This window comes from Suncus etruscus, chromosome 7 (assembly GCF_024139225.1).
Source record: "Suncus etruscus isolate mSunEtr1 chromosome 7, mSunEtr1.pri.cur, whole genome shotgun sequence".
In the NCBI taxonomy this organism is placed as follows: Eukaryota; Metazoa; Chordata; class Mammalia; order Eulipotyphla; family Soricidae; genus Suncus; species Suncus etruscus.
In genome coordinates, this window is record NC_064854.1 from 87,675,216 (window position 1) to 87,687,254 (window position 12,039).

Sequence of the window (12,039 nt, forward strand, 5' to 3'; positions counted from 1 at the left end):
GGCCAAGATCATGACAGAGAACCCTAGAGACCATCCTCCCAAATGCAAAGGGTGCTCACTGATGCTCCAGTGTTTGGGGGCCATACCCAGCGCCTCAGGACTTACCACCTATCATGACACATATTTATTCTCTTCACTCCTTAGAATGTCCCATTTTGACTGTTTGCTTCACTTTCCTTTTTTTTTTAGGCCACACCCATTTGATGCTTAGGGGTTACTCCTGGCTAAGCACTCAGAAATTGCCCCTGGCTTGGGGGGACTATATGGGACACTGGGGGATCGAACCATGGTCCTTCCTTGGCTAGCGCTGGCAAGGCAGACACCTTACCTCTAGCGCTACCTCACCGGCCCCAATTACTTCACTTTTCTAACTTTCCTACATATCCCATAATTCTTGGTTAGATTCTCTTATCTGTGTTAGCTGTTAAGTCCAGAAAATTTAGAAGAATTAGGCTGCAGAGGAAGGTGGAAACTTCAATGTTAGTGGCGGTTTTTGGCTCTGGGAACTAAGAGGAGAGTCAGATCTGGGTTCCAAGCACTGTGACCTTGTCCTGCTCCCTGCAATTCCCTGAAATGACCCCATAATACCTTTTTGCTGGTACCATCGCAGGCCAGCTTCCATTACTACAGAGCCTTCAGCATTAATCTGAGGAGAAGTTTCTATTTGTGTTGAGAGGGATTTTTTAAAATCTACTCAAGAAAAGATTTTAAACAGAAAACATTGAACCCCAACTGCAAGCCTGCCATGTTACCAACTCATCTCCTGACTCTGCCCCCGAGTCCCCAGCTCCTGTATTCCCAAACAAATTTCAAAGAATTGGACCAAGCAGAACTACCCAAGAAATCTCTTACAGTAGCATCCCAGCAGGTTTTGTTCTATCTGGTCACAGTTCCAACTTCTTCTAGAATGGCCAAAGAGAGTAATGGGTCATGAAGGTGAAGGAGAATGAGTCCAGGCATGGGGGAATGTCAGGTACACAAAGCACTCCAGTAGGCAGTAGCCCTCTACCATGATTCCTGTGTCCTGCTGGCTAACTGGACACTGGTTTTTGTTCCACCTGGTCCTTGTTTCACTCATTGGCTCCTAGACTAGTATGGCCTACTCTAATCTGGGTGGGTCTCTGCATTCATAGCAGTGATCCAACAGCATGTCTGAGAATCTTCCTAAAGGAGAAGTGAAACCATAGTTAGACCAGGTTCTCCCACATCGTTATGACATGAAGCGGCTCTCACCTGCTGTAGGCATATGTGATTACACACACTCTCAAACACATGAGTTGGTCCTTGGAAGCAAGAGTGATGTTCCTTCTTTCCAAATGTCTTCACTCTACAGGCAAATGATTTCAGTAGTATTTCTCAATGTAGTTCAATCACAACCCATTCCCCTACCTGATCCTTTGCAGTCAGGAGAGCTATGAGCACTGTGGGTGTGGAAGCATTTGCTCTCTCACCCTGTAACTCAGGCTTGAGCTCATAGACCCACCCCATCCCCTCACCCTATATCTCTAGAGATTCAGAAGCAAAACTTCCCATTAGAGGAAACATAGGAACAAGGCAGCCTGGTTGTGCTTCTGTGGTTACAGTAAAGGGCTACAAATCCCACTTGAGAAAGAATATAGTAGGGTTTAGGGGTACAGTCAGGGCTGTGGGGTGAGTGACATGCAACACCCTATCCTAGGGATTCCAGCTGCCATACCCTAGGAATTCCAGCTCCTAAGTTTCACCTTGGCCTTCCATGTGCCAAGGAGACATCATTTCCTGTTCCTACACTTCATGTCTGAAGAGAACTCCAGGCAGTGGCTCCATCTCATCCTCCCTTCTGCCATCATAACCTTTGCCCTAGCCTCAGCTCTCAATCACATGAAAGCTGCCTTGGGAGAATGTCTCCCAGAACAAGGGCTGTGTGATACTTTGTGAACAGTCTTTGCTGGTCTCATTTTATGTCTCAGGACCCTAACTCCTTGGACAGGTAGTGACTGAGCTCCTCAAAAGTTCCATCTTGTGGTATGTGAGGAAAATGGAATCTCAGTCTCCAGAACTTGGAGCCTCAAAGAGTTTCTAGATCTCACTAATAAAAGTACTGAGTTGTGTTCTGGAAAGCACATTTCCAGACATAAGTTTGAGTATTGGAGAAGGGAGAAGAGGGGCCCTGCCTAGGTGGGAGGTGAGTGAGTGTGTAGGAGGTTTTCAGTGGGGGCGAGGTGCTTCTGGCTTCTGTTTGACCATGCAGGAGTGATCTGGAGCTATTTCGTGTAGCCCAGAACTGTCTGGCCTTTTTCTGCCCTAGCCAACAGGTGTCATTCCTGTGTACCTAGAGGCCCGGCAGTGGGAACAAGGAATGGTGGGACATGTCCCAAGGAGTCTGTTTTTCTAAAAAATAAGGTGTGCCTACTGTGAGCTTTTTTTTTTTTTTTTTTTTTTTTGGTTCTTGGGTCACTCCTGGCTCTATGCTCAGAAATAGCTCCTGGCAGGCACGGGGGACCATATGGGACACTGGGATTCAAACTAATCACCTTAGGTCCTGGATCAGCTGCTTGCAAGGCAAACGCCGCTGTGCTATCTCTCCGGGCCCCTACTGTGAGCTTTCAATATGGAAATAAAGGCTGAGTGAAAAGAAAAGAAACAGTCAAAAAAAAATGTAGCCTGCCTTATGTAACCAGAGGAAAGTGAGGGGTTCCCAGTGTGCGCAGTGAGTCCAGTAAACTGTTGCTGACTGGAGTTGAGGACACATGCAAAACAGAGGCTTCAACAGCAGATGAGACCATCTACACATGATTACTGCTGCTGGAGTTTCAGGCACCTGGTTACCAGTCACCCAGGGTGGCACAAAATTTGATCAGGAGACCCTAGGGACAGACTATAATAGCTGTGCCAAGCATTTGAGCTATACAGTTTCTATGGGGAAGTTAGTCATAGCTCAGGTGGTGGCTACCAGTGTGGCTCCTTGGTGAGAGGGGACTGCACTAGGAGGAGCTGTATGATCCCACTTGAATAAAAGAATCCTCCCCACAAAAGCTTCCCAGCAATCATCCACAGTGAACTGCTTTGTTCCCTCACAGGCGCAATGGGTGAATACGAGCCGAAGATTGAAGTGCAGTTCCCGGACACAGTGCCTACTGCCCGAGGGAGCAGTGCCCGGCTGGAGTGCTTTGCCCTGGGCAAGTAAGTCTGTCCCTCTCTGCCTGGTTCTGTCTCTGCTAACCTGGTCCTGAGTACTGCCTAGAATGACCCCAAAGCCAGCCAGCCCTTCCTTTTGGCCCCTCTGCATGTTCCTTTGGTCTGCTCACCCACTTCTAGTTGCAGAAGGCACAGGATTAGGGCAGACAGTGCATTTCAGGGAGACTGGCCATGTCCTGACCAGCCCAGATGTACAGCAGGTTAGGTGAGCTTGATGTTGGTCCATTCCAATGCACACCACACTTTGCTAGGATTTTTCCAGAAATGTCTCCTCTATAGACATTTTCTGCTCTGGTTGGGTCTCCATGTGAACACTCATCCTCTGCAGAGGACTAGCAAGACATGGACTCCAGAGCTACTTCCTATGCTGTGGTACCCCTATCATCACTCATAAGGAGGCTATCATTAGTCCCTCAGAAGATCATATGAGGAGCAACATAAAGAGTAGCTGAGCCCTGGAGTGCAGGGCTGGAAAAGAGGGCACAGAGCATCCCAACACGACAATCCCTGGATCCTGCATATGGAGCCAGGATGCCAGGCACTACACCCAGCTGCAGTCCACAACCGAGCCCCAGACTGTCTCTATGCCAGTGTTCCCTCAGTCCACTGCATGGACATTAGCCCTGCCCATGTCACTCTACACCTCCTCCCACAACATTAGGCACTGTAATTTACAGTCTGAGCCAGACAGGATTCCAGCCTAATCACACCACCAGTCAGCACCTTCCCCTGACCTAGGCTCTCTCCCATCTCCAATGGACATGCTTTCAAGTTTTAATTATCGGAGTTTGGGTGGGACTTACACAAGTGGGAATCTAGAAGTTTAAATTTATAAAGACAAATATACTCTTTACCAGCAAGGAACTCAGGCCCCAGCCTTGCTCCTGTTACCTCCAGACCTATTCTCACTTCCCCTATCTCTCTCCTCCCAGCATTCTGAAGTGCTTCTGTAATCTGGAGTCAGGGCTTTGCTCACCTTTGATGCTGTCCATTCTTTTGTCATTTTATCCATGATACCACAAATCAGTAAGAACATCTGATATTTGTCCTTGTGCTTCTGTTTTACTACACTTCGCACAATGTCCTCCAGTTTCATTTATGTTGCAGCAAATTGCATGTGTGTGTGTGTATGTGTGTGCGGGCGTGTGTGTGTCTGTGTGTGTGTGTGTATACATGCTCGCCAGTACCCAATGGCATATTTCACTTTAGTCATTTTATTTTCTGTCAAATAGAAGGCCATACTCTCCTTGCTCCCAGGCCATGACCCCTTACATTGTAGTGCTAATCCTGTCCCCATGCAGGATGGCCCCACCCTGCCCAAAGTTGACGCCCTGAACATTTCTTACATTGAATTCATCGTCATGATGAATGAGCATGACACAGACATTAAAAGTAAAGTTGTAAAATAAGCTGTAAGACATTGAAAATGCCCTGAATAAAGGTCATGCTCCGTCATATGGTCCTGCTTGTTAGATTGTAGTGTGTGTGTGTGTGTGTGTGTGTGTGTGTGTGTGTGTGTGTGTGTGTGTTGGGGGACCCAAACCAGGAAAAGGAGAGAGCAGTATACGAAGGGTATAAGTGCATTGGGCTCGGGTATAGCAAGAGGCCAGTCAGATCCTTCCTGACAGGAAGAGGGCATCCAGACTGCTCACTCAGTTCCAAGCATTAAATTCCATTCATGCTGTCTAAAGAGCTCCAGAAGGAAAACAAAAGCCTCAGATTGGGCTGCTCCAGTATGCAGAGAGTGTTTGAGTCTGTGGAACCAGCTGCTGCCTGCATCAGCCGAGGCACCACTGAGCATGCTTGTTGCAGAGGCTCAAAGTCAGCACTGAGCTCAGCAAAGGCAAAGATGACTATAATGTGCTTTTGATGGAGCCTCTGTGCAGAGCTAGTGTCTGTCTAATGAACTTAAACTCTTCTGAAGCAAGTGCAGTTGAGTCGATGGCTTTAATGTTTTAAACACCATCTCGGGGTTTCCAGAGAAGATTGGTGAGTCTTTAGTCTGATTGCTTCTCTGTGTGTATGTATATTTCTGAAAAATAAATAAGAAAATAAGTGTATCCCCTGCTAGGAAGTTGCAGTCAGTCAGTAGAATTCTGGTTATCCCCAACATCACTAATGTTTGTACTCAGCCATGCCCTTTCTGTATACTTTGGACATGTTCTAGAATCTTCTACAAGTGATCAGTTCTTGAAACTGCAGATGCTCTCAGCTCACTCCTTCCTTTTTCTGTTCCAAGGACAGTTCTGCAAGATGTCCCCTAATGGATTGCTTCATGTCTGCACATTCATTTCTATATTCCATGATTCAGGGTAGAAAGTGTGGAGGTGGAAGAAAGATCCTGCAGTCCCTCTGATGTACTCCAGGGGTGATACTGACTCAGGCTTCTTTGTTGACTCATGATTGAGGAAAACACATGCTAGGAAGAACAGAACACATCTATATAAACCTTTTTGGGGCTGGAGTAGGTAATACAGTGGGGGATGGCATTTCCCTTGCATGTGGCTGACCAAGGTTCAACCTCCAACACCACATTTGGTCCCCTCAGATCTTCCCGGATCTGCCAGGAGTGATCCCTGAGCACAGAGCCAGGAGTAAGCCCAGTTTTGGGGTGTGGCCCCAAAACAAAAAAAAAATGTTTCAATTATGCTCCAGCATAGAGTATAGATTACCTGGTTAAAGAGAAGTTCTCTGATTTTAAGAAAAATACAACCTTGAAAGTGCATTGGTTGTAGCATTCTGTCACACACTGGAGTGGCGCTGGGAATTCCTGAGCTCAGGAATTTGCCTGGTAGGAACCAAGGATAGGCAGAGGCTGCAGTGCTGATGCCGTTTTGTTTCACTTTGTTCACACCCTTCAGTTCTTTATTCTCCTCCCAGCCCAGTGCCATCTATCAGCTGGAGAAGGGCTGATGGGAAACCCATAGCCAAGAAAGCCAGAAGACACAAGTCGAATGGGATTCTGGAGATCCCCAACTTTCAGCAGGAGGATGCTGGCTTATATGAATGTGTGGCTGAAAATTCAAGAGGGAAAAACATAGCAAGGGGCCAATTGACATTTTATGGTAAGTTTGTGATTCCAGCTCATCTCTGGGAGTGCATCAGATCTTGGAGGAATAAATTTTGGGGAAAAAATGTCATACCTCCATGTAAAATAGGAGATATACAGTAATTCCTGAGTTTGCCTCTTAATTAGAATTCTCTGGGGATTGTATTGTAGAGAGCAAGGTTGGCAGGAATTTAGGAGTTGAGGGAGCAGAGAAGAAGGAATTAGGCCAATGTGTTGGGGGTGACACATCAAGTTGTGTGAAGACACTTGCAAAGCAACTGTTTTCCCTCCCGCCATCAAATTGCAAACTTGACACAGAATTTTGCATCACCTGCTCCTCATTTATTTATTTATTTTCAAGCTCTGTGCTTTTCTTCATCTGAATGTTGATGGGTGGGAGGGGCTTGTGTTAATCCCTTGTAATTGTTCCGATTTGCTAGCAATTTTATGTGGAGCCGTGAACATTACAGAATGCACACTATCCAAATTTAGCTCCTCTCCAAGCGGAGAGTGATGCACCACTCTCACCCCAAAGATTTTCTCTGCACAGCTGCTGCTCCCGCCCGAGGCTCTCTTGGGCCTGGATCCAATTGCAGAGAAATGCAAACCCAGCATATGTGGGCCAGAGTGGGTCCATTTCTGGAAACCCTGTCCAGTGTCCATGTGAAATCAGAGCTGGCTTTCATTGGATAGGGTTTTCAAGAGCAAACTGAGTTCTGACAGATCAGAGCACATCTGCGTTCCACCCATCTGGGGTATTGAAAAATAAATATTCCAGATTGGAAACCGTTCTAGAATGGTATAGAGAGACAACAATGGATATATTCAAATGATATGCCCAGAATAGGCAAAGCTTTCAGCAGCCTCATTTCTCCAACAGCTGTGACCACAATAATCAGTTTTTTTGTACCGATCCTGCTACTGATCCTTCTGGTCTGAGGTTTTGCAGCATAAACTGGTGTGTGGCAACAAGAGGTTTTCAGAAGCGACGTTGGATCCAGGTGGAGTGGCGGGGGAGTCCAGAATCTGCTTGCCTATCAGGGCTATACCCACATAGCTCACACATGAAGACAGAGGCCAGCTGAAAGGTCCATGAACCTGGTTGACATGTGACAAAGGGTGCTTCCATGCCACCCCTCTGTGCCACTGTCCTTTCACACATGGTGGTCTGGCATAGCTGTGCCACCCTTGTGCACCAGGTCTTTGTTTTCTCTAATTGATAAGCCTTTGTGTGAAGGGCATAGGTCCTGCTGTGTTTGGGAAAGTGCTAAGAGCTGAAAGAAAACCCTGTTTTCCTCCCCTGTTTCCTATTCTATCTCTCCCAGGTGTTGGCAGCATCAAACTTCCTAAGCATTTGCTTGAATGTTTTGGGGATAAAGTGCTTCATGCCTAGCTGTGGGTGGTAGAAATATGATCTAATATGGTCCCCAATCTTTCCCAGGTTGGGGGGGACAGACAGAATCTGCCCCCAGGGGCTTGTATTTTCTGGGAGTTTGACAGACAACAAGCTGGTCCACAAGCCACTGAGGGGAAATCACGAGAATAAGGAGAACTGATGGGGCCTGGCTAGGAACAGGGCAAGACCCTCACCATGGAGTGTATGGGTATTGGCACTGACCATATGGACCTGAACTGTCCAGAGACATGCAAATGCAAAGGCCCTGTGGTGGGATCTTCCTGAGACAGAAGAAGCTGATGAGGAAGAGGGAACCTCATTGCAGGAACAGGGGGAGAAATGGTGTACCCATCTGCACTGGGAAATTATGGCAAGGGGTGAATTTTTTGTCTGACTCCATCTTTGAAAACCCCTCAGTGTAGGGGCAGTAATCAGGTCCCATCAGGACCAGTCAGGGGGGCAGAGATGATGTCCTGGACTGAAGAAGGGAAAGAATGAAAGAGAAAGTTGGTACTGGACCTCATTAGACTTTCTCATAGCTGAGCAGCTGGTTCAGACATCAGGGAAAATGAGTCCAAGAGAGAAGATGTGATGTACATGGTGTCAGCCTGATGCAGGAGCAGTAATGGCACATCTCTGTGTTGGTCCATGATTCTCAGGCTCAGTGAAAATACTGAGTATTAAAAATGCTCACACTCGGGGCTGGAGAGATAGCATGGAGGTAAGGCATTTGCCTTTCATGCAGGAGGTCATCGGTTCGAATCCCGGCGTCCCATATGGTCCCCCGTGCCTGTCAGGAGCAATTTATGAGCCTGAAGCCAGGAATAACCCCTGAGCACTGCCGGGTGTGACCCAAAACCACCAAAAAAAAAAATGCTCACACTCAGAATGTAGAAAAGTTTACTGGAAACTAAAGGGGAAAGGAGAAGAATCTCCCCACATGGGGAGCAACTTATTTGGACTAAGTTAAAAGTGTGTGTGTGTGTGTGTGTGTGTGTGTGTGTGTGTGTGTGTGTGTGTGTGTGTAGGGAGGTGTTAATAGAAAAACTGAGTATTTGGGTAAGCTTTCAAAGGTTCCTTGAGAAAAGAAAAAGTTCCTTGATTTTCTTATCAATTGACAAGAATGCTACAAAGAATGCCAGGATCCTAGAGAGTGGTCTGGCTGATCTAAGCCTTTGAGTGCGGCCATTTGTCTTATGCATTGCCTACTCCCAGGGAGCCAAAGCTCAGAATAGAATTGTATGGTCTTGGGTAATGACAAGAATGTTTTGGGTCCAGAGAGATAGCACAGTGGTGTTTGCCTTGCAAGCAGCCGATCCAGGACCAAAGGTGGTTGGTTCAAATCCCGGTGTCCCATATGGTCCCCAGTGCCTGCCAGGAGCTATTTCTGAGCAGACAGCCAGGAGTAACCCCTGAGCACCGCCGGGTGTGACCCAAAACAAACAAACAAACAAAAAGAATGTTTTAAATATATATGATGGGTACAGTAAAAAATGGATCTGCTCACTGTATCTGGAAAGGGGAAACTGGGGCTTCTTTCAAGCTCAGGGCAAGCAGCACAGGCTTACCCTACTACATGCTAATCTCTGACACCTCAGGATTGAACAAGTGTTGGGGGATTGGCAGTACCTAAATTTTCAAGAACAGAGGCATTAGCCTGTGGGGATTCCCTCTGCTACTTGAGAATTCCTGGATCCAGGGAAGAGTTGTTTGTTGCTGTTACCATGCATGGTTGCCTCTGCTGGACAGGCAGGCAGGCAGGGAGCCTGAAGCTCCTGACGAAAGGAAAGAGAGAGACCCATCAAAGGGACTTAATTCACTTGATAATTGCTACTCTTTCCACTCCATTGTGTCTGAGAGTCATTTTCTCTTTGCACAAATAGACCCTAGAATTAGAGTCATCATTGTAAGAATAAAGTGTGAACTAAAGACACCTGATTCTTAAGGCCTATTGTAAAATTTCTCCTCTGCTTAACAGGTGTCAGAGTAAGAGCACTCCCAGCATCCTGCCCAGGAGGCCTTCAGGATTGCTTTTATTTTCATTTCTGTCTTCTTGGTGTTGCTTTGGGGCAACACCCAGCTCATTCCTAGCCCTGTGCTCAGGGACAGCTAGCTCTTAGAGGGAAAGGGATCCTATACCCTGGTGGGACTCGAAAACCATTGGGCCATGGAGAGAGCTAATCCTGCATTGTGCCTGGCCCAAATTCTGTCAAGTTGGATGGGCTTGGGAGGAACTTACATTTGCCCTTATTTAGTTATTTATTTTGGTAAGGGGGCATGGAAGGTAAAACCCAGGGACTCACTCATGAAAAGCATGATTTGCAACCCTAGCCCCATACCTATGACTGTCATAAATGAAAAAATATAAGGCATACTTATATGGTAACTAACCCCAAGTCAGAGATGAGGCTAGAACTGCTGTTGCTAGCACAGCCAGGTCCTTCTGCCACAGAGGGAGCTTCATAGTTAAAGGGAGACATGGGGCAATCATTGGAATGGAATTCCTGTCTGTTTCCTGAGGTGAACTATCAGTCTCCTGAGACAGACTTTCTGCCTATCCCTGAGGTGGCTTCCTCTCTTGTTCCTTGCTTCCTGCTTGTCCTCTACCAGCTGGGCTGGAAGCAGGCCACTGTAAGCAAGTGGATTATACCTTACTTTCAGATCAGGCCCAAGTACAGGATGTGGTTTCCACTTTTTCTCCAGTATAGACATGAGTAGTGTGTCTAGAGTCCATGTGTGTAGGTGCTTGGACTCTGCAGGCAGTGGTATGGCTGGATGAGTTGGTGGGAATAGCTGGAGTTATTTAGGTGAACCAGGTCCCAGAGTTTCTACCCAAGGCCATTTTAGAGTAGGCACCACTCCTAGCTGTCTCCCAGATTGTAACAATGAAGCCCACTCCACAGCCACCAACTATGCTGAGGGCCTAAGTAAGTATGGATCCAGTCTGTCCTTTTCTGAGGCAGGGGGAGGGGGTGTGAGGTCACTTGCTGCTACTGTTGCTTTCTCAGGATGGTATCCACCCATGAATTGTCTTCTCACTGTCCCTCTCTAAACTCCACTGTACTCAGATTTTCCTTGTCAGGCCCTTAAAATTTTCAACTGCACCAGAAAACCTTTATTCATTTAAACAATCCATACCATGTCGAAATTGAAACCTGGGGGAATATTTTCTACTTTAATTTAAAATGACGACAGTGGGATCAGAGAGATAGTACCATGGAGAGAACGCTGGCCTGACCTGATTTTCATTCCTGACACCCCATATAAGTCCTTGACACATAGTCAGAGATGAGGCTAGAACTGCTGTTGCTAGCACATCCAGGTCCTTCTGCCAGGAGAAGTCGCCAGGAGTAAACCCTGAGCACAGCCAGGTGTGGCTTAAATAAACAAAAAATAAGTACATAAAATTATAACAGTGCAAACAGTCCATTAAAACAACACATGTGAAGAATATTGACATCTCTCCCAAATCAGAAACAATACATTTTTGTTTATTTTGGTTTTGGGCCACACCTGGCAATACTCAGGGGTTACTCCTGACTCTGTACTCAGGAATTACTCCTGGCAGACTCCATGGCAGGAATCATACGGGATACCAGAGATTGAACATGAGTTGGTCACGTGCTAGACAAGCACCCCACACACTAAACTATCTCTTTTTTGGCCCCAGAACCATAAATGAAATGACCAGAGTGACTCTATTCGTGTTTTGTTAGTTGCTTGTATGTCTTCACAGAGGAAGGCTGGATTCTCTCCATTTCCTGTTCAGTCTGCCATGGGTGCTGTTGGCTAAAGTGATAACGAAAGTCTATGGATATGGAGATGGAAAGGAAAGGCACCCGGGGTTCCAGGAAGAGACTGAGTGTCCTGAGGTCCTCTGGCCTGGCTATGAGGCAACCGTCCCAGGGCCAACTATGCCCTGATGGTGTGGAAGAGTCATGTCTCGACAGGGTCTTGGTGTCTTGGGCATCATGTCAAAGGAGCTTCATTTCTGCCCTGTACTATCTATTAGGCTACTCAGTGCCCACCTGGGGAAAGTGTTTTGTAGACATCTAGTGTCAGTGATAGGCAGGTATTTCTCAGGAGGTGGTCAGGGATGGGAATGACTTGAGGCCAGTCTGAGCACTTGGTTGTGAGCAAACTTAAGTGACACTGTGTGGCATGAATTCTACTTGGTTCATTTCATGCAAATGAGTTTAACAAAACCACTTGCTTGGGCCTGGAGAGATAGCACAGCGGCGTTTGCCTTGCAAGCAGCCAATCCAGGACCAAAGGTGGCTGGTTTGAATCCTGGTGTCCCATATGGTCCCCCGTGCCTGCTGGGAGCTATTTCTGAGCAGACAGCCAGGAGTAACCCCTGAGCAGCGCTGGGTGTGGCCCCCAAAACAAAACAAAACAAACAAACAAACAAACAAAA

At 46.8% G+C, this 12,039-nt stretch overlaps 1 protein-coding gene across 2 annotated transcripts in view; it reads left to right on the forward strand.

Annotated features, from left to right (window-relative positions):
• Window positions 1-12,039, forward strand: part of LOC126013659 (contactin-4) — a 669,197-nt gene that overhangs the window by 551,551 nt on the left and 105,607 nt on the right. The window contains exons 8-9 of one of the 2 annotated variants that reach the window (XM_049776827.1): window positions 3,060-3,162; window positions 6,058-6,242. In XM_049776827.1, the coding sequence (XP_049632784.1) occupies window positions 3,060-3,162; window positions 6,058-6,242 (288 nt within the window). Of the gene's footprint in view, window positions 1-3,059; window positions 3,163-6,038; window positions 6,243-12,039 lie in introns of both variants that reach the window. The other variant, XM_049776828.1, reaches the window with a different exon arrangement.